The sequence below is a fragment of the Vidua chalybeata genome, chromosome 4 (genome assembly GCF_026979565.1).
Source record: "Vidua chalybeata isolate OUT-0048 chromosome 4, bVidCha1 merged haplotype, whole genome shotgun sequence".
Lineage (NCBI taxonomy): Eukaryota > Metazoa > Chordata > Aves > Passeriformes > Viduidae > Vidua > Vidua chalybeata.
In genome coordinates, this window is record NC_071533.1 from 21,251,542 (window position 1) to 21,274,336 (window position 22,795).

Sequence of the window (22,795 nt, forward strand, 5' to 3'; positions counted from 1 at the left end):
TTTTATTATCTCATTTTGTGGTAGTAATATTGAATAGCCTTTGAAAAAAAGCTTCTAAGTAAATCTGCAGAGTATGTTTGTGAAGTAGGGAAGAAAGTGATAATAATGATAAGAAAGTGATAATAAATGACGTTGTAGTCAAAATGTTAATTTGACACCTCTTCGTTTTGCTCTTGGATTTTATAATACATATATATTGGCGGGGGTGGGGGTTAAAAGTGTTTTTCAGTCACAGCTGATCCAGCATTGTCTTCCTCTGTTCAACTGGATTAAATTTCTCCACTTAGAAGTTGCCTTTTTTTTGTTTTGCAGCTGATAGAATCAGCATGCACAATGGATGAAGCAGTAGCTGCTGGTTTGAAGCTCAATGACAAAGGTATGTTTAACAAAAAAACCCCACAAGACAAAAACAAAAGCTAAACTTTAGAAACTGTAGCTAATACAGTGAAATTGGTTGGGAAGTGTTTAAAAAGTGGTAAAGCTTCAGCTAAAAGTTACAGTATTATTTGTTTATTGTAATAACACAAAACTGAATTTACAGGCTTTGCAGGGAGAAAGATGAAAAGAGAATGTGGACCAAAATCTGTAAATAAAACCAGAAAGGAGAATTTGTTCTGTGAAGCTCAGGATTGCTTTTCTAGTGGTTTCTTAAGTGATTCTGTTCTTGCTGGTTCCTTCTTTGTCCAGAACTTGAGGCAAATAGTAAGGGGTTAGCAGAAGTAATTCTAAATGTTCTAGGTGAGCAGTCTGGTAGTATGGAAAAAATATACGGGGTTTGTAGTTACTAGTAAGTAGATACTGTTTTTATCAAGGTCCATTGCAGTTTTTTCTTCTGGTTGTTTTCAAGACCTTCTTGTAATTCCTGAATAAGAAATGTTAGTCTTAAACATTAGACAGATCTCCCTGGTTCTCTAGCAAAACATCACCAAAACAAAAAAAACATGCTTTTGAACCCTCAGAGCTTATTTAGGGGTGTCTGTTCTGCACCTCAGTTTATGCAGTCTCATACTCTTACCAAAACAAAGAAACAAAGCTAAACAAAAAGCCCAGTACATTTTGTGGGAGTGTGTTGTGTTAGATGTGTTAAAGGGTCATGATTCTTGGGCTTTGGGTTTGTTTCTTCACATCACCCAAGTCCAGGGTTAAGTCTTGTCTTATATTTATGATTTGTTGGGAGTTGGTCAGGGAAGAGTGGAATTCTGATTTTTTTAAAAAGCAGATTAACCATCTGTTTACAGTTCAGCTGTCCAAGGTTTTCCTGAGGGATATTTATGGAAATGATGGAAAAAGCTATTTCTGATCACTCTTGATGATTTAGTTGTTTTGAGTAGTTAATGCATCTTTTTCATGCAGGAACCTATGGATTTGGAGCAGTATGTCTAGGAGGAAGTGTAGGCTGAGGGAGAACTGTTTTACTCCTGTTTGTAAAGTACAAAATTTTTTGCTTATTTAATTTCTCCCTTGTACTCTACTGTATTTTCATTTTCTTATTTTCATATACAAGTGCAAAGATTTTTGACAACTTCCAAGAAATTTTAGGAACATTCAGGCTAATTTGAGTGAAGGGATGCTTTTGTGTTTTGTGTTGTTTGATGGGGTTTTTTTAACCAACCAAATATAAACTAGAAACCGTTTTGAGTGTATCACTGTGTGCATGGTCAGATTCTATAGATGGAAATTCTTGGGTACTGGCAATAGGAAACAAGGCTGGCATGTTTTGAAAAATACACTGAGTGCTGCTGTTCCTGGAAGACTGATTACGTTTTGAGGGTTTTGATAAATATTAATCCAATTTCAGCTACTGTATATCCTTAAACTTTGTTGCAGTTCAGTATTTGAACTAAATCACTTTGATTTCTGGTATGTAGGCCCTGCCTTTTGGCCGTTTTTGTGTTGATTTAAGAATGTTGTTTCACATCCTTTTAATATGAGCCACAGAAAAATCTTCTTGGCAGCAAAATTCTCACTAATCACAGCTGTTGTACAAAATATTTAGTTAGGAGTAAGTATGCCTGACAGTTATGGTATAAATCACCTTATTTTGGACACATTTTTTAAATAAGGAGACATTACTGAACATCTGCTTTAACTGTGTCAATTTCAGATATGCTTTACTTGTTGTGAAATGTTGGCTGTGTGAGAGGTCAAGGCAAGATAGAGTTTTGCTAAGCACAGCTTTGTGAAAAAAGTGTGACCACAATATCCTTGAATTTTTCTGTCCTTTCAAAATGGCAAAAAATTGTATTTATAGCTTGAATTCAATAGTTGTGTAGTGCTAAAACAAGAAACAGTGCAGATTTTTTAAAGATATGAAGATTAGATGTGACACATTGAAAATATGTGTCTAAGATGCAAACTTGTCATAATACCTGTTGCTTGTGATTTTTTTTTCTGGTGTTGTTTTATTGAAAACCTCAGAAGTGGTGGGTGTGTTTCTGAGCTGAAGTCTCATGTAAATCTGTCTGGTATTCACTGGTTTTTGAGCAGTCAGAAATTAGCTGTTTTCTTTTATCATTATGAGGGAAATCAGTAATAAAAGGGATTTTTTTTTTTTTGTTAGAGGTAGCAGCAAGTAACAGGGGAGATAATTACAGATGCTCCTCTAAAGTCTGAGACCTTGGAGCTGCTTTTCTCATTGCTCATTAGTTACAAAATTTATGGGGAGAGCAAGGATTCCTCTGGAAGGCCCTGTCTGCACTCTGAGGATTATTCCTATCTAACAGTAAGAGTTTCTTTATCCCTTCAGCTGTATACTCCCTTAGCACAGGAAGAAAAAGTTAAGTGTACTTTGCAAAGGAAATGTCTTCAGAAAGTTGGCATTTTTTGTCATTTGCAAATGTGATGGTTTTCCAAAGACCACAGGTTTATTTTTAAATAATTCTGTGTTTATAGGTTCCTGAGACCATAATTTTCCAGATCCTTTGTTTCAGTTCAATTGCCTCTAAAATTGCTCATGATGGGGCTTCCTTCAAAGGCTATTGAATGCTCAGTCTTAAAGCAGAACCTAAGCATGACCTAAAAGCAGGAAAATCTTTGAAATACTCTTATATCCAGCCCATGTGTTTTTTTAGGGCAAAGGGGTTTGCAGGGTCACTGTTCACATTCAGAATTATCCATCCTGAATATAATGTTAATTGAGCTTAAGAAATAATAGCACGAGGCCTCCAGTGACTTCTAGTGCTTGATCCAGCAGCAGCCTGACAGCTCCTAGTTTGGATATCAAGACAACCACACATTTCTCAGACTTAAGCTAGTAGCAGGCATTTTTCTGGCAATAGTGTTTAAAATATTTAAATTATGCCCCATTTTTGGAAGTGTTCAAGGCTGGGTTGGATGAGGGTCTGAGCAACCTGATCTAGTGAAAGGTGTCCCTGACTAGAGCAGGAGTTTGGAACTAAGTGATCTTTAATGTCCCTTCCAACCCAAACAATTCTATGATTCTATGATATTTTTATCTAAATATATATAAATACATAGATGTCAAAAAAATCTTAACAGTTTTCTGGTGTCTCTTACTAGATCCTTACTTTAAGGAAGAGTTGCTAGTACTTTGCTTTTCTTTGGGATGCTTTAATGATTTATTTTTTCAATATTTTTATGCCACTTCTCTGATGTCAGAATGAATGACGATAGTAGACAATTTATTTGGAAGTATTTCCAGACAAAGTGTTTTCTTGTACGAAGATTTGGCTACTTGATGTTCCAGAGTTAAAACTATTTTGATCATCCTGACAGTCTTCTGGATTGGAAAGCAAATGTGCTTTTTGTGTGTGTGGGTGTGTTCTTTTTCACTGATCTCCCAGGGCAGGCTGGGAGGGGAGGTTGGCCAGAGATACTGGTATCAGACACAAAAGCTCTGCAGGCACTTATTTTTCAGAGAAGATTTAACTTCCAGTAGCATTTCAGATCATGGACTAGGAATTTTCACAATAATTTGTTCTGGTAATGCTGCTTCAAGCTAAGCTGGTGTGCAGAAGTACTGGTAATGTTTTCTTGCCTTCATGAGCTGTGCACAGAAGCAGTCTGGAAGTGCACCTGGCTGGGCAGGCCTTAATGCTGAGATGATAATCTCTTGATAATCACCAGGGCCCAAAGAAAGTCAGAAAGTTATGGCTCATGTGGACTGTTTGTAACTGATAAGGTTATCACAGACTTAATATGCATAGTTTTCTTCGACATGTCTGGATTTAATTGTTGACAAGCATTTGGTAACTGCGCTGGTGTGCACCTGAGCCAGAAATCAGTCACCAGTGCTTCCAGATTGGCAGTGATGTACATATTCCAACACACAGATGGGCTTCAGCCTGGAAGAAATACCTTGAATAAAACCAGACACAGATACACCTTTATGCAGCTTGTGTGTAATAACATGTGGCAATTATTTAAAAAAGAAGAATAAAATGCTATTTCAGTTGTTGTGTATGAGAGGTAATTACTTGATTAATTGCCAGACTGCTGAAGATAGAGGTAAATAAACATATACCTTCAAGCAGCTGCTTTGCTTCAAGTTTCAATGTATCTTTGGTCTGTAGTAGGAAACTTAACGAAGTTATGGTAAACATTGTGCAGGTAACAAGTAGCTACTGCATTGTTATAGTAAGTAAAATATCCTGCTGTTTTGGAGTGAACTTCATGAAAGGAACTAATTCTTCTTTTCCATCTCAATTCTTTTTGAAGCTGCCTCTAGTAAAAGGAAACAAAGAGATTCTCCCACAAATTGCAAATCCAAAAATGAGCGAGTTGCAAAAAAGTCAAAAGTTAGTTATGTAAGTACTGTGCTTTTCTCTTTGTGCATTGTAAAATAAATAGAATTACCTGTCTGGGTCAGTGACAGTGGTGTCTTTTATCAGAAAATTAAGTCAAATCAGATCTTGCCATCTGGATGAGTTTTTTGTACTTTTTTTCTTGTTGACATTCTGAATGGAATCACCTGCTTTGTTCTTTAGTGCTTGTGGGTTTATATCACACCAGCCAGTCCACTGCTTTTGGTGGAAGTAGTTGATGGCAGGTAGCAGTGTGTGAGGCTCCGAGTACTGTTCAGTTTTTGTGAACATCAGTGGGAATTACAGGCTCTGGATCACTTTTCCTCCTCGGGTCATTCCTTGTATTTCCTTGAGCACATGAAGTTAACATCTATTGCTATTCTACTGCTATTATTTTTTATAGATGTTACTTATATATTTGAATCTATGACTTGGGGAAATCTTGAAAAATAATGAATTGGTTACATTTAACAGTATGATTACTTTGACCTCTGCTAATAAATGGGAACTATGTCATGATCCTGGTGCATTCAGGATGGTATTTGGTAGATTTGCACAGTCCTACAGTGCTGTCATGAGGCCATTTCCCAGGCATCCCAGTAGACATCCTTGAAAGCCACTTATGTAGAGAAAGGGAATTCTACGTAATTACTGGAGGCTGGATAAAGGAGGGTGACTGTATTGAAATTTAGGCTAATATTGTCCTCAGAACCAAATAAAGAAAACACAGTTCTCTATTAAAGCAAAAATATTACAACTCATTTGTAATTCCTTCTTCCTGAAGGAGAGAGGTGGACTGGGTTTGTTCTTCTTCACCAGACCCCTGGGTTTGGTTATGAAAGGAGGCTTTAGTTAATTATTAACCAGCCAGCCTAGCAAACAATGCTCCACTGGACCTGTTTTTATATATCAACTTGATTTCTATTCTTAACAGTTTCATTACAGTTAAAGGGGGAAGGGTTAGAAAAAACCAAACGTGGAATATGGATTTTTGGAACTCATTCTAGAGAACTGTAGTAAAACCTTGCAGGGTTTTTTTTTTTTTAAGTCTTGCTTTTCCATGTGGTTCCTAAGACCAGAGCATACTTGGGCAGCTCTTCTATGAACTATAGCTGCTCTCTTAGTGACATTAAGACTCACTGAGGAAAGGCATAATGTCCTCCGTTACTCAGAGTGCCTCTGGGTGATGTGGTTTGTGCTCCTTCAGCAAAGTAAATGTTGATATCTCGGTTGTAGACAAGTAGCTCTGTAACCATTTTGCATTCAAAGCTCTTGGAAGAAACTTGTGTAGTTCTTCGTGGTGAATACAAAGCAGAGCAGTTCTTGACCCATGGAAGTTTTGGCACTTGTTAACTTCCATTTTGCAGGCTGGTAGTAGCTGTTACTGATGGAAGCTGTTGTTAATGAAAAGTTCTACCAATTTTTGATGTGGCTCCATGATGCTGTGACATAATATTTCTGGGTTTTTTTACCCATAAATCTTAATATAAACTCACCATTTAACATGTTTGTAGGCTGTGGTGTGTTAAACACCATATGCTTAGTAAGCATATCTAATCACCAACCCTGACATCTTCTGCCTTAAGTATCATCCAGAATTGCTAATAACTTTTGATTTTAAAGCAAAATAAACTAGACACTTCTAAATTATTTCTATTTTGGTGTATAACTTTGCACTGTGTATGCTTATCAAATTAAGAATCCCAGTTTTTCATGACTGAAGACATTTTCTATGTTTGTGAAAGTTTTGGTCTTTGATCATTGACTATTGACTAGGAATCACTTAAGCTTGAATTTATCTCAAGTGCTTTTGTCATTTAGAGTAGCTCTTTAAGGATAAACAATACTGATGAGAATTACTTCTGTTTCTATAGTTATAATTAATATTAAACCTAATAGGTACCTTTTTTAACATAGCTGGATGACTCAGAACCCAAAAGACAATGGGAGAGGCGAGAGATGCTTGTGAAGAAGTTGCAAAGTACATTCCCTGGACTGGATAAGGAGGTGAGCTGATGTCTCCCTATGGCACATCAGGTTTTGAGTTCTTAAGAAAACTGTAGCTGTTGATAGTCCATATGAAGCAGTTCTTTTACCGACAGCACTTCCAGAAAGAGCCCAGGGTAGGAAGGCTTTTACTGCTGCTGCATTTAGAATGTAACTTGTCCTGAGCTGTGGGATGTGGTTAGGACTATGTGGAACTTCTCTTCCTACATTTCTGGCCCTATGACAAGCCTAGCATAGTCAAATTTGATGACTTACTGTAAAAATGCAAGAGGAAATGATCCCTCCCTCTCTCACTCTTCTCCCCCAGACTGCTAAATATATTTAGCACTTGGTATTACTTTAGTACCTGATGGTCTTCAGTGGCTACTTGAGCCCTTTCAGTACTGTGCTTGAAATTGTTGGAAGCAAAGCTTGTTCATGTGTGCTCTTACACTTCTGAAAAGTGGAGTGCAGCTCTGCCTAAACTGAGTGTACAAAGAAACTGAAGGTTCTTCTCATTTTGGTTTCCATTTATTTTGAATCGTCTGATTTACAGGGATTTTCTTTGATTGATGTTACTAGGCACAGAAATTTAGCTTGTACTTATCTCACCACAATGCAAATATCTTATTTTTTACTAGGAGCTGAGAGAGGTACTTGAGGAACATAACTGGGTGTTTCATGATGCGCTGGAGGCCCTGAAAATATTTGCAGACGACGAGGAGGGTAAAGACAGATTTATAATTCATTTTATCCAAAGACAAAACAGACTTGTAATGCAAATATTTTATAATGTTCAGTCATGAGAGTCCTGACAGCATCATGCCTAGAAACTTGCACTTATACTTGAAATTAGTATTACAGGGAGGATAAAAGAAGGAAGCTCAATTTTTCTGTATTTTTATTTTTGCTCTCTAACTAGGGATAAATATCTTTGCCCTGCTAATACAGATAGGTATAAAAAGTTGTAATTACCTATGGGTATCTCTTAAAATATATTTTGGTACATGTCAAAGCTGATACCTGCTCCCTTCCTGTTTGCTTAAAAAAAAAAGTTTGTTTTTTAACTGCACTATTTGTAAATTACTGGTTTCCAAATCAGTAATTGCAAATAACTGCATAGGTAACAAGTAATGTATGCTATTTTGTCCATTTTAAAATGTATTCTAGGAGAGGAACGTACTAGAAGCAGGCCTTGAATTATGCAACCAGTCTGTAAATCCTAGTACTTTAAATGTAGCAGGGAGCAAATCCAGTGATTCCATCTGCAAGTTATAACTTAAGTCCTTTTTAATGAGTTGATTACTTTCCAGTGTGTTACACAGCTGTCAGATATGTACATGTTTCGCTGTATCAGGTATTTAAGTGTTCTTGGGACAGGGTAGTGTTCTTAATTGGATTCTTTACAAGTGGAGAGAGCTAACAGTGCTCAGGAAGTTGTGTCCTTGCTGCTGCTTCTGAGAAGGCAAATGTCAGGGTTGGACTCAATCAGCAGCAAGCTGGGATTGGAGAGAGAGAAACTTTGTACTGCAAGTGCTCTCTTGCAATGAAGGAATCAAAACCCTTACAAGGCACTTCTGAAAATTACTTGCTTATATTCAGTTAAATACCTTTTGTCTTATTTTAAGGCAGCTTAGTTATTTTGGTTGGAGATGCCTCATTATTTGAGTTTTTTTAGCAAGTGCACGTTTTCATTGTCCCACCCTGAATCCTGTACTACAGTGCATTAAAAAGGAAAAAATGTATCATTTTCTTGGTGAAAGAAGGCTTGTTTTCTCAAGTCAGCAGAATAAATATCTCTGCAGTCAGGTGCAGTGAGACCAGTATCTCATCTTAAGGATACATCAGAGTTCTTAACTGTTTGCTCTAATTCAGAGCTTCTGCAGCCCACAAATATTACATTATGTTGATCATCTGTATTTTAAGATACTTAAAACTTTCTGCTATTTGAGCATTATACAAATGAGCTTTACTTATCTTCTACTCACAGTTAGAGGTATTTACATATTTTATACAGATTTGCTTTTCTGTTCTGTTAGCATCACCTGTTTTGAGTTCTTCTGTATTAAATACTAGAACTGTGTTTTACAGATCTGTAAGTTTTATTTTGGAAGAACAACTTGTGTTTTCATCAGCCCTGTACCAATATGCATTGACTTGTTACCTTCTGTGTTGCATGCATAGGCATGGAATTTCCTCCCAAAAGGAAAGTTGCTGACTGGACCGAAGCCTCCACTAAAACCCAAAGTGAGGAGAGTAAAGATAAGATGAAGCAGAAAGCTTCTGAGAAAGAGCAGAATGGGTTTCAGAAAAAGGACAAAGGCAAAAGGAGCATTTGGAGTGCTGAGAGAGAAGCAGAACACATGGAGGACGAGTCCGATTCCGAAGATGGCGGAAGCTCCCTGGATGAGGACTACAGTAGTGGTGATGAAGTGATGGAGGATGGCTACAAAGCAAAAATCCTCAGCTTCCTGCAGGATGCTTCCCTGAGTGAACTGACTCTGATTCCCCAGTGTTCTCAGAAAAAGGCTCAGAAGATAATAGCGCTCCGGCCCTTTAACAGCTGGGAGGCTCTGGTAGGTCTGCATTCTTCCTTTCCTATCCCCAGCCTGCTTAGAGTCAAGGTGGCTTCAGCCTAGGGAGGCTTCGATGGGTGGCCTTATCCTCATTAGGCTGAAATGCTATGTTCCTTCTAAGCCAATAGCATTTCAAATAGTGTCATATGACCTGATTTTGAATGAATTAAGGGGTGATTTTTCTGGAAAACTCAAGCTGATTGGCTGACATTACTGTCACTCACTCTGTAGCACAGAAAGTTGGTTGATTTCACTGCAGAAGGAGAAATTAGAGCTTTCACTTGAGAAGGAGGTGTTTGCTGAGCCTGTTCTGAGCTCTTGTAGCTGAAAACCCATGCAGGAAGGAAGAATGTGGCAGGACCTTTACTACAGACACTTGTGTAGCAGCAGCAGCAGCTTCCAGGGTTGCTCCATGAATGAAGAAGTCAGCATGGATATTTTCAGTTTCAGGCAAGAAATGGTCGTTCTCTTTTTTTTCTTTTGTGCTTTTATTCTGCTGCAGCTTAGTGTCTAGCATGCAATAGCTAAGCAATGCAGCCATTTTTAGTGGAATGAGCTGCTGTGTTTTTATTAATGCAAGGTAAAGCATCAGATGGCTAAGCCACAATCCACCACAGAAAGGAAAACAGTATCTGTTGGTAAGTATATTATCTACTGTCGCTTTGTTGTTACTTTCAGATGTTTACCATGGCTTATTTGTAGACTTCACATTTCATACAGTTTCAGTTAACTGCAAGACCTCAGACCTGCTAAGAGCAATATCCTGGTAAGAAATTTGAAATGCATTACAGCAGATTGTCTTGTTTTAATTTATTAGTGCTTTGGATTTTAAAGCAGTAACTGTGCACAGGCCTTTTTACAGAATAATTTGGTGTTTTTTTCATCAGTGTGCATTCTGAACCCCCCACTGATCTATGCAAGAACTTATTCAGTATGTGTAAAACAGTAACATTTATTATTCAGTGTGTGAAATATATTACCACAAAAGAATAAGAGATACTAAACAGAATTTTAAGGAAAACAAAGTGATCTTTGTGTGTTATAATATAAAGGGGGGGGGGGAGACAAGAGGAGGATATGTGAAAAAAATACAAGGTACTGGTATGCTGCAAAAGAAATCCGTTTTGCCCCAAGCCTTTGGCTTCTCACAGAACATCTGTCATACAGCTATTACTTTCTAAACTTGTTGGATTTTGTCTGAGCTTAATTCTTTGCAGAAATATTTGCTACAGGGCTCTTCTCCTTTTCTGTGTTAAATATTTTACAGTAAAAAAAACGCTGCATGGGCCTGTTTGTGTTCAGAATTTGTCTTTCATGAAGATTGCTGCTGTCAGCAGCCACATGTTTATGTAGTATTGTGAATACTTGCCCAGAGTAGAAGTGGTTTGCAGCAGATTTTAGCAGATGTTTTGTATCTGTGGATTTAATTGTTTATAAAGATCCATTAGCTCAGTAAACCAGTGTTTTTCCTACCAATTAATAAGGGTGGTTAGACTAATGGGGAGAGCTGATTCAATTAGAACATTAAAGAAATTGGCTTAGTTTTAAGTCTCATTTTACTGTAATGGTATCTTGTGTAACACAATGTGAAGTATTACAAGTTGTTACCACTTGTTCATTATTAGAATTAAGGAAGATATTAAGTCTATCAGTCTGAGATTAAAACTAAAGCCTAGTTCTTTGTAAATTGAATGTTTTATTCCAGGAAAACATAAATGAGATTGTATTTTTTATTCTATATGGGTTTTTAAGTTGGACTAAGCTATTTTATTTCCAAGAGGATTTAAATTAATTTCATAAGCTCATAAGGTTAATAAGAGCACTTGGAAATACTTACTCTTTTTAGTAGATATTTCAAGTTTTTAACTTGATCTAGTAATGCTTAAAACACATAGAAAAAATGTATGGGAAATGGTTGTCAAAATAAATGGAGAGAGCTGAAATTGTCCTTGCTCACAAAGATTAATTCATTTGGCAGTTTAGAAATGCTTACACTGTAGGTCAAGTACATTTTCCAGGAGGAAACCTGGAACCTTTTCTTAATATCCAACGTCAGCTTTCCCTGACACAGATTCAGGCCATTTCCTCATGTTTTGTCCCTAGTCACCACAGTGAAAAGTTCTGTGCTTGCATCTCTGGTTCCCCTTGTGAGGAAGGTGTAACTGCAGTCTCCTGTGTTGGCTTCTTAACTCTCTCTCATTTGCTCTGAGATCCTGATGATACCCCACTGGTACACATTGTGGACCGGCAGACAGCATGATTTCTTTCCTTCATGGAAGCTGTGCCTGCTCATCCTAACTCCTCTGTAAAACTTATTGGAGCTTAATTATATTTTAACAGCACTCTCATTTCCCAACTGTGGAATTGCCCAGTGTTGGAAATGGCAGCACTCAGTGCCATTTCTGTGAGCACAGTCATGTAAGGGCAGTACCTGCCTGCATGCGCTGTGTGCCAAGAAACAAAAGCAGAGCCTACACTGGCTCCCAGAGGATCTCAGCTGAGCTTTTGGGGTCTGGGTTGGTGGTCTTGCACTTTTCTGCTTCTTCTGGTAAATGTGGGAGAGGAACTGGAGAGGGTTTAATGCTGTACAGTTTCTTCTTTTTAAGGTGTATAACTGTTACCTGTTTGGATTTCCTTTTAGTGTAAACACGTATGTATCAGCGTGAGACTTGCTGTATCCTCTCATTTTTGTAATTCACAGTATTATTCTATCACAAAATAAGCTGTTTTAGGATTTAAAGACTTTGTGGTCTATAGAAATTCTTTCAGAATACACACAAGCAGATGGAAAGTGTTACATTGAAATGCTGACACAAGTACATCACTTTTAGGGGAATGGGAGAACTGAGCTGTCAGAGGTGGATGTACTTGTCCATATTCTGTACACTGCAGCAGTATGAGCTAGGAGGTACAGACTCAAAGGAGAGTAGCTCCACCTTTTTTGTCATTTTCTTTGCCTGCACATGTGCAAACTGCCACAAAAACCACTCCAGAACCACATTGCACCAAAGCCAGCTGAAGGGAAGCAGCAAATACATCAAGGTAGCAATGGGAAACTGCTTACAGTGGAACTGGTTGATGGAGGCTGAGGCTGACTGTCACCCTTAGGCATTAAAGGGAAAGCCTTCATCATCTTGCAAGTGGTGTAAAGTAAGCCCAGCTAGAGTATGCTGGTGTGGCAATTCCAAGTGTGCTGGGAAAGCTCATGGGTTCAGTTTCCTTGATGGTCTCACATTTTTGGGGCTCATTTGAAAAAAGCTGAACTTGGAAGGATGTCAGACCCTCTAGAAGGTAAAGGCCACCTGTGGATCTGCTTTGAATTCTGAGCAGGGTAACACCCTGCGTTTCACATGCAAACCAGTGGTTAAAGTATTTCTTGTTGCAACTTGGACGTGGATGTTAATGTGCTGACATGAAACAATACAATTTCTGTTAATAACAGATGGCTCAATTCTCCACACCTTTATTTATGGATTACAGGATTTCTGTCCATGCCAACCAAATCTTTAGTCATAAAAACAAATGTCGAAATTTTGTAGGCACCTATTAAAACTCTGTTCTTTTTTGTTTCTAAACAGAGGTGTCTATTTAGAAAATTTCTTTACAGATGTTGAAATGTGCACCTTAGCCTGGTCTCACCTATGAGTGTTGGTAAACTTTCTGGGGTTTGTTTAAAATGAAAAAAGACAAACAAATGCATACCCCTAAACTGTAATTGCATCTCTCTGTTTATTTTAAAAATATTTTTCTAATGAAAGCTGTTTTTAAAATTTTATTTTTAATCTGGTTATATTCTTCACCTTAACAAAACTTGCTTTTACTCTGCAATGTGGCAATACTGGTGAGTTACTTAACACAAAATAGCTGGATCATATGACTCCTTTTTTATGGAAGGAATTCTTGGAGGATATATATATATGAAGTCTTGTGCTAAATTTAAATTTTAAGGTCTAAAATTCAGAAAAATCTGTACTTCTGTTTTAATACAAGAATGCTGAATCCAAAGCACCTTGTATTCTTCAATTCTTTAAATCCATTAATAAACAAAAAAAGCCTGTTCTTTACAGTGAAATATGCATAGCTACTCAAGAAAATATAACTGCAAGTATGACTCCAGTTACTGCAGAAATATATTTACTGGTAGGTTTTACACTTTCTGCAGATGGCTCTATATGGAATGTAGGAGAAATCGATGGGCCTGAAGGGCCTGTTTTGATACAACTTGAGGCTGCTTGTCTCTGACATGTAAAATATTCATACTGTGATGAAGATCGAAATTTAGAGGAAGGAAATACACTGTGTGTATAGTGTGGACTTGAAGAAGCCAGTTGTGGAAGTAAGGCTTCTTTGTACTGGCACAATGCCTCAGTCTACTTTGACTGCTATTGTGGTAGAGTTAGATCTTGGAACCAAGTAATGCTGAGCCCCAGACTGACCCATAACAAAATGTAGTAATCTTCATTATAGGTTCATTTGTTTGCCTTGATACCTACATTATGCTTACATCTTCTACCTTTAGTATTTAACAGGGTTTGTTTAAAAGGACATCTTAATGAGAATCAATGCCTTTTTTTCCTTCCTTATGGAGTTTTGTTCTATTAGTGTGCCTGGCCTTCAAAGCTGGCCTTTGCACTGTATGTTGCCTCCTGTTAAGGATTTTGAGTTTAAAGTGCTTGTAATTTGTTAGAAACTCTTCAGAGAATTTTTATGACTTAAGATTTCAAGTTTCAAAATGTGAGGAGCTGCAATGATGACCTTCAGTGTGGATTCACACAGTTTGCAGTGGGCCAAGTGAAAGGAGTCTTTGGAATTTTGAGAGAAGACTGGGATGCTGTTGCTGTCTCCTACTACTCCTACTGCCTGCAGCAGCTGTGGATTTTTACTGCAATTGCTATTACTAGTGTTCATAGACTTTTTGTTATTATTTTGCAGTTTACTAAAATGACAAAGACTTCTGGTTTGTCAGAAGATATAGTGTGGAACTGCAAGATACTGCTGAAGGAGAGGGATGTGGTTCTAAAGCTCATGAATAAATGTGAAGACATTTCCAATAAACTGACAAAACAGGTAACCAGGATTACTGGAGATGGAGGATATGGATGGAACATAGAGCAGCCGTCCATTCTGAATCGCAGGTATCTCTCATTTTTATACTTTAGAAGGGTGTTTGACAATAAGGTGTACTTGAAGACTAGGATTTTCAGAACTGTAGTCTCTGAAAGTAGAGTTGTAGATTTTTGATACTTAGTAGCTCTCGGTGAGCTAGATAGTGATGTGTAACACTTGAGAGAATGTAACAGATTTTTTAAATTCTATCAGGAAAGCTGGTGGGCAGGATAAGAGTGTAAAAAATTCTAACAGTGTTTTATTTCCTCCAGTTTCTGGTGAATGTAACAAACAACCTTAAGCAATAGAATCATGATTTGTCAACTTATTTAAAATAAAAACCCAAGCAAAACTGCATCTGTAATGGGGGACAGATTTCAAATAGGATTCGATTGTAAAAATGCTAAGTTAGAACAAATCTGAGCAAACTGGGCAGGTTTATCAGCTGGATGAAAGACATTAGTCAGGAAGTTCAGGTGTACCAAGTAATCTGAAACTCTGTATCCAGTCAGAGTGGCAGCTGGGATGTGTTGTGGGGGTGGATTTCTTTCAGAGAGGTAAATTGGCAAAGATCTCCAAATGGATATTAGGAGGAACAGAAATGGATATGGTGGAGGGTATTACTCTCAGAGTTAGGAAATGTAGGGGTGTAGTGGGAATGGCCAAAGCAGCAGCTAGAATTCCAGTTGGATGCTGTTAGAAGCAGAAGATTCTCAGCTGTGTGAAAATAAAACCTGGGAGGAAGCAGGAAGTCTTAGGAGGAGGATGTCAGTGTTGCTTCTTCTTTGGAAAAAGTGCTGATCTGGGTGACTTGCTGTTGAGTGTGTTTTGGTGGGTTATATGTTTGGGTTTTTCTTTGGTGCTGACACAAACAGTAATTGTACAACAGAGCAAAATTAGGGATGTGGCTGCAAAATACCACTTAATTCATTGTGTATTTTAGAAATGAGTAGTTCTGCAACTGCTTTTATCTGGTTGTGTATCACTGATTGTAGAAGAGAAGTGTTTTTTGTGTCGCTCAGTTTGATCATTTTAGGTTTGTGAAAATGCAGATAGGTAACTCAGTTTGTGTTCAGGTGACTTATTAAGAAACTTGTGTTTTTCACTACATGAAGAGGTCTGGAGTGCATTAAAATAAAGGCAGTGCTAAACCTGCCAGTTGGTGATTACAGTACATGTAAAGTTGTGTTTCATGGAGAAACAAATAAAAGGTGGTAATAAGCTTGATTGTTTTTACCAGTTTGAAACTGAAGCCATATCAGAAGATTGGTTTGAACTGGTTAGCACTGCTGTATAAGCACAGATTGAATGGCATCTTGGCTGATGAAATGGTAAGTGTGAAACTGCTTATTTAAGAATTGTTAAAATTTTGCAAAAAAGACCTTGTTAAATCATTGCCTAGAAACCTCGATGAGATAAGTAATCCTAAATTGCAGACAGTTCTCCAAGATCTTAGAAGCTGCTGAGCTCCTTTCCATTTGGAAGTTAAAGGTGGCCTAAGATTCATGGACACTTAGAAGTCACATGGTGTCTTCTGATGCAATGGAACCGGTTTCTATCACAACAGGTTATTTTCAAACCATTGAGTTTAACAACTCCTTGCCCAAAACATAATTCATTAAGCTTATCCAGCATTTAGTGTAGTGAGCCCCTGTTTTCTCCATTACTTCATCAGCTTCAAAACAGGCAGATAACACAAGTGGGTGGTAGAAACCTCTGCTTCTCCAGAAGCAGCATTTCCACCATCTCTTGTCATGACACTCCCCATCAACTTTGAGCTAAGAGAGACAAGCTTATGGGTTTGAGGTGTTGTTAAATGTTGACACCACCCGTAGTTGTACAACGGAAAAAACTTATTGATGCAGCTGCTGAATTCGTGGTCTGTTGTTTTTAATCCTGGCTGCTGTTCATCTTCTAATGAACTATGAATGAAAGCACCGCTTTGCCTTGCTGTGATTTAGACAGTGTTTCTCAACTTCTGTATGCTTCATGTTAGTAAGAATATGGGTGTTTTGTGGTAGATACACTAAATTTTTAAATTCATTATGCAGAAAACAGGAAAAGTGAGTGTTAGTGGAAATATAGGCTTATCTTTAATCTGATTCCCATATTAAATTCCACTTCAGAAGTAGCTGGAATAGCCAGTTGTACAAGTGGCTCAAATGGAAATAAACATTTAGTTTCCAAGTAATTATTTTTCTACACTATTGGCTCAGGAAGGTAAATTTTTGGAGATTATTTGAGGGATGAACTTGAACTAAAATGAAAGAATTAATTGAAAAGATTAATCTTTGTTCAAATATTGAGCTGAAATGATAAAGAAGTTTGACTGAGGTTGTACTTAAGAAGGAATTGTCTTCTGTAAAATTGGTTAATCAGAACAAATTTTCTAATCAGATTTCCAATCTTTACTGGGCTGTCATTATACTGTAATTATCTTATGAGTTCAAAACAATTTTATGTCATGCAGATTGTAAATTTTGTTTAAATAATTTTTTTTCTCTTAGGGCTTAGGGAAAACAATTCAAGCTATTGCATTTCTGGCTTATCTTTACCAAGAGGGCAATAAAGGTCCCCATTTGATAGTTGTACCAGCTTCAACATTAGGTAAGTTACAACCTTCAAAAATATTTTTGTTAGGGAAAAAAAAAAAAAACAATCATGGACATATTGTAAAGCAAAGATAATTTAATGAAAGAAACTTTGATTTCCGCAAATTCATTTGAATTGGAATGCAGACCATACTGCAGGCATGCTTGTTCTGAATTAATTAGACTTAGCATGGAACTTTTTTAGGTGATCTGTCTGCTTCAAAAAAAAATGAAGCTGCTTGTTACAATCTGAACTTGTGTAGCAAAGTAGTCTTTTTACTTATTGAATATTGGCTGAACTTACTAATCTTCAGGCTGTGTTGAGGGTTAGGTTTCATGACATTTTAAACATTCACTGTCTTTTTTCGTCTTTACTGCACAGCATCTGTCAAAGCAATGAAAATCCTAAAATGATGACGCTGTCTTTTACTTGTGTGTTCTGATTGTTTTATGGTCTCAGTTGAAACTGGAAAGAGTATAGTGGAATGAAATGTTAGCAAAGCAGATGAGGTTGAGCAGAACATGGTTCTTGATGGAGTAAAATTTGGATTTGTTGAATGACAGGGGGAGTAAAAAGTTGAATTGAGAAAATAAATGCTGCTTTTAATATAAAATACTTATTTGGGCTTCAAAAATTTCTCTTGACACATCAGAAAAGTTTCCAGTTGTACAGCTTAAGTTTGAAATTTTCATTTTTAGTGTGCTTTCAAACTCTACTGGAACCCACTTTTTAAAACAACTCTTAATAATTCATATATTACTTAAAACCTGAGGTGTACGTAAGTATGTGAACAAAGGTGCTTTTGTGAAGTCTTAGAGTCCAAATTGTAGATGCAGGTTGGCAATGCCTGGGCAGTGCAGTCTGCTAGCAGTTTTCCTGACACATTTCCAGAGGTGTCTTCTCACCCCTGACCAGAGTCCCTCCCCTTCCCAAGTGGCATTTAGCAGCATCCCCCTTCTGCTGTGGTTTGGAGTCAGCACTTGTGTTGGCTGTCAAGCATCTTTCCCTCGGGCACAGCAGTGTTGCCTGTGGCCGCTGTGCTGCTGCACACCTGGAGCTGCACAGCTGGGATGTCAGGCCTCTGCCTGCTCCCAGAGGCACTGTCTCTCCTGGTGATATACTTCTGCAGGCAAGTACTAACAGATTAAGTGATTTGCTTTCTGGGGATTTAACTGTCTAGGGAAGAAACCAAGCTGCAAAGTTACACATTGTATTTATTTCACACAGTGGTTACAGATGGTGCAGGGCCTGTTCCTGCAGGAATTGAAGGAGCAAACTAGTTGAGTTACTAAAGCCCAGTTGGGGTTGATTCAGTTTCTTACTCATCAGTTTTCCAATTTTAAGACAGAATGTCTCTTAACCGTCAGGAGAATTTAAAGGGATTTGCATTAAGATCAGATGTTTGGATTGATGCTGAGGTGTGAAACAGCAAGACATAATAAAGCATAAATGACTTGGGTTTTGTTTTAATGTTGTCTTACAGATAACTGGATAAGAGAAGTTCATCTGTGGTGTCCTGAACTGAATGTCCTCTTTTACTATGGTGAGGAATGTAGTTAAGAAATGAATCCAGTAATGCAGTTGCTTGCATGGCCAGTGTAAGAAAAGATGAATTGCTCATAGCAGTGTTGTTTTAAGACAGTTGTGGAAGTACACAGATAAGTGATTGATAAGTGATTTCTCTGCAGTGTCTTTAATTGTTACATGTATATAAATATATGTAATTGTAGTCTTTTTATGTTTTGTCTTTCTTTAGGATCCCAAGAAGATAGGAAACATCTCAGGTTGGACATTCACAATAAAGTCGTTGATTTCAATGTGATTGTGACTACGTAAGTGCAGTTAAAACACTACAAACGGGGAGCTTTAGTGAGGTCCTGCTGACCTCTAGTGGTACAAGAAACCAGACAATTTTAGGAGTTGGGTTTTGGATAATGGTTAACTAGGGTTTTATGATTATGTAAGAGATACTGTGTCATAGGTGTTTTATATATGTGTCTGTGAGCATGTGTATTACAGATAATATTACATTGTAGTGGACTTCAGCAGATTTTAAGGAAGTGTTATTGAGAGCATCGGCTCATCAACTGAAATCATTTGCCAGTAATAAACCGTGTTGTGGTTGGTTACTTCCAGGCTGTTCTACTGCCCCTCATGTACTTTCTCTGTAACTCTTAACAATATTAGAGAATTTAATTTGATTGTGATAACAGTACATCTGTTTTCATAGATACTTCATGCAAGTGATATTTGTTTCTGACAGGTACAACTCTGCAATGAGCAGCTCAGATGATCGAGGACTGTTCCGCAAGCTGAAGCTTAACTATGCAATTTTTGATGAAGGTCATATGCTCAAGAACATGAGCTCTATCCGCTACCAGCACCTCATGACAATTAATGTAAGAAGATTAGTTATTGCTGGGTTAGAGGGGACAGCTACTGGGTTTTCTGTTGGGTAGTTACAAGCAGGGGGAAAATGGAATATTAACTGTAACATTCAAACATATGTAACTTGAGAGGAACTACAGTATGCAAGTGGATTTAAGTGTTGGTATGATCTAAGGAGTGGATCTTGCACTGTGATCTCTTTCTGGGACATAAGCTCCCAAAGAAATGTAGTAAATTTCCTGTACCATCATTACAATGATGGTAGTGCTTGAGTTTCAGTATTGAGCAAATTCCCAGTTACATCCCATAGTAGTAAAGATTTTAAAGATGGTAATCTGATTACTTGTAAGAAAACCTTGTTGTACTTAAGGACCTGCTCTGATAGGGCTACGTAAGAAGGGCCAGCTTGAAAATACTTTTCTTGTGGCTTACAGCTTGAGTAAGCAGAGTTTTGAAAAAGATTTGAGTACAGCTCTTTGAATATTTTGATCTAGCACTGTAGTATTTGTACAATAAAAATAAACTTAAGATCACTTACTGCAACTTTTCAAGATCATATTTTCATCAATAGCCTTTTTAAAAAGCAGATCTTTAAGCGATAAAACTTGCTTGTACTTGCAATTCAAAATTTGTGCTTAAGTACTGTATGACATTAGAGAACTCTATAGGGGAGCAGCAATTAACACAATCATTAGGTGGAATAAAAAATACCCCAAATAACAAAAAAACCCACCAACAACGACAACTAAAACCAAGCCCAAACAGAACAATCAAGCAGGAGCCTAATAGATCCAGGAATACTTTTTTAATTGTCTTAAATTGATGCCCAGTTCCCCACAGATCTGTAAACAGTTTTGTTGACTTAACAAGGAAATTATTCCATGAGTTCCAAATATATAATAAGTTTAAGTAGTTACAATTTAAAGCAAAATAATTTTCTCACTTCTCCATAGCTGTGTTTTTTTTGCCAATATTTTTTAGCCTGTTTGACAGATCTTTCTCATTGCTCTTTCCACTTTGGACGAACAGGCCAAGAATCGTTTGCTGCTAACAGGCACTCCAGTTCAAAATAATCTGTTGGAATTGATGTCCCTCTTGAATTTTGTCATGCCCCATATGTTCAGCAGTAGCACAAGTGAAATTCGAAGGATGTTCTCTTCAAAAACAGTGAGTACCATGAATTCTCTTATTGAAAATAACTTTTTTCTTTTTGCTAGAGGACTGCTATTGCTGCATAACTTATGTTTTATTGGTGTCTTATGGAAAAAGGTAATGTGATTAATAAAATCTAGAAAATTAAACAATTGAGTAAACCTTCTAAATGAAAATATCCTGTAACAGGATATCTTGGAATATTAATGGTCAGGTCAAGTATGTCTGTTTTGGCTGGGCTTTTCGTCAAGTTAGAGAAGTTAAGGTGGTGGTGTTACAGCTGAAAGTTTCACACTGCAATTGAATTCTTCCAATGTTTTCCTTAGAAAAGTGCTGAAGAACAAAGCATATATGAGAAGGAGAGAATTGCACATGCAAAGCAGATAATAAAGCCATTCATCTTGAGAAGAGTAAAAGATGAGGTAACATTTTATCTTTAGAATGATGGGTTTGTGTTATCAAAAAGCCTGATAATCTCTGAGACCAACACTATAATATGAGATGAAGTTACTGATCTTAAAAAATGTTAATGGGCACTTGCAGACTTCAGTGGTCAGTGGTCTGAAGGGGGTAGTGCTGATTAGCAGGGGAGTAGATCCCAAGTATTGCATATAATATCATTTCATGCAGTTCTGGAGTCTGCAGACCATGGTACTTGATGGGGAGGTTTATGTATAATCTATGTCAAGACCTGAGTTGAATTGCTGCTTGAGTTAGTGAGGTTGCAAGCAGTGAAAGGAGCTGGGATGAGGAGAATTACCAGATTATTGTAACAGCTAAAAGACAGCGCAGAATTACTGATGGTTCATAACAGTACAGGTTTTATCTGGTATCATTTTGTTTTGTCAGGTCCTTAAGCAACTACCTCCCAAAAAAGATCTCATTGAACTGTGTGCCATGTCTGAGAAACAGGAACAACTCTACTTGGCTCTTGTAAACAAGCTCAAGAAAACCATTAACAGTAATGGTATGTAAGGACCTTGTTTCCTTTTGGTGGATTTTGTCATGTTGAGACATATGTTGAATGTGACTACAGTCTTTGCTTTGTAGAAATGTTTAATGCTCATAAACTGTCTATATCCCTTCTATGAACTGTTTTGAAGTTCAGGTAATAGCTGAATTTTCAAACTGAGTTCTTGCAAACAAAGCTCTGCTGAGAGATAAAGGTGTTTCAGATGGTTCTTTTCAATAATAGTACAAAGATGCCTTCTTTGCTTACAGAGAAAAACTCTAATATGGGAAATGCAATGATGCAACTTAGAAAAATGGCCAATCACCCTCTTTTGCATCGTCAATATTACACAAATGACAAGCTCAGGATGATGTCCACCCTCATGCTCAAGGTAAGGGGATTAGATTCAGAAGCAATCCTTCATTTCTCAGGATTTCTAATTCAAACTTGTTTCTTTGTGTGTTTTGTTGTCAGGCTTCTGGTCAAAAATGTGTCTTTGCCAAACTTAATTCATTGTTGCTGTTTTTTATTTCTCTGCATCTACCCACTGCTCTAATGAAGCTCTGTAGGTATTTAACACTGATTTTTGTATCATTAGAATGGAGAGAACAGTTGTGCGTCTGCAGTCATCTCCTTTCCATAAACTTAGCACCTCTTCCCTCCACCCCAGAATTTAAAGCTAGAGTGTTTATGGAAAAAAAATCTTAGCTGGGCACTTGAGTTTAGTAGCTTTCTGAGTAGCAAGAAGTGAGTAGTACAGAACTAAAATAGGGAAGGCCTAAGTATTGATCTTTTAAGGATTTTTTTTTTTTAATTTGTATGGGGTTAATGACTGAGGAGCTTGGGGAAAATTGTTGCTAATGTCTAAAGTATAAAAAAAAAACCTCAGTGTGCTGCAGGTGTTCTAAAAAAGTTGGAGCTGGCTTTGAATATTCTTCAGCTTTGTTTTAAAGTGAAGCCAGACAAGGTTAGGGAAGCAAGAAGTGACCCATTGGTTTATGAAGGATTTTTGTCCCTTTTTTACTCCCATACCATTGTACTGTCCAGATGTGGCTTCTTTTTATTTCTTCCAGGCATGACATCCCTCTACCCACCCTACATCTTGGGCTGGGCTTTCCATGTCTTCTACCATCTATCCAAGGATTTGGACCTCCCTTTTAGGGATTATGTCTTCGGGGGAAGAGGTCTCATAAAGGGGTAAAAGGTCATAGGGCTTGATGGGCAGTAGGTAGGTAGTAAGTAATTGTAGTAGGTAGTAGGTAATTGTTATGAAGGTTTAG

The 22,795-nt window shown here is 37.5% G+C and overlaps 1 protein-coding gene across 4 annotated transcripts in view; it reads left to right on the forward strand.

Moving 5' to 3' along the window:
- SMARCAD1 (SWI/SNF-related, matrix-associated actin-dependent regulator of chromatin, subfamily a, containing DEAD/H box 1) overlaps positions 1-22,795 on the forward strand; it is a 40,721-nt gene that overhangs the window by 13,828 nt on the left and 4,098 nt on the right. For 2 of the 4 annotated variants that reach the window (XM_053940562.1, XM_053940563.1), the window contains 15 exons: positions 313-376; positions 4,678-4,766; positions 6,681-6,770; positions 7,391-7,475; positions 8,934-9,325; positions 14,258-14,460; positions 15,672-15,762; positions 16,939-17,038; positions 18,507-18,566; positions 18,780-18,855; positions 19,287-19,422; positions 20,441-20,578; positions 20,890-20,985; positions 21,413-21,530; positions 21,785-21,906. In XM_053940562.1, coding sequence (XP_053796537.1) covers positions 313-376; positions 4,678-4,766; positions 6,681-6,770; positions 7,391-7,475; positions 8,934-9,325; positions 14,258-14,460; positions 15,672-15,762; positions 16,939-17,038; positions 18,507-18,566; positions 18,780-18,855; positions 19,287-19,422; positions 20,441-20,578; positions 20,890-20,985; positions 21,413-21,530; positions 21,785-21,906 — 1,860 coding nt within the window. Of the gene's footprint in view, positions 1-312; positions 377-4,677; positions 4,767-6,680; positions 6,771-7,390; positions 7,476-8,933; positions 9,326-9,637; positions 9,964-10,045; positions 10,092-14,257; positions 14,461-15,671; positions 15,763-16,938; positions 17,039-18,506; positions 18,567-18,779; positions 18,856-19,286; positions 19,423-20,440; positions 20,579-20,889; positions 20,986-21,412; positions 21,531-21,784; positions 21,907-22,795 lie in introns of those variants that run through there. The other 2 variants (XM_053940566.1, XM_053940565.1) reach the window with 2 other exon arrangements.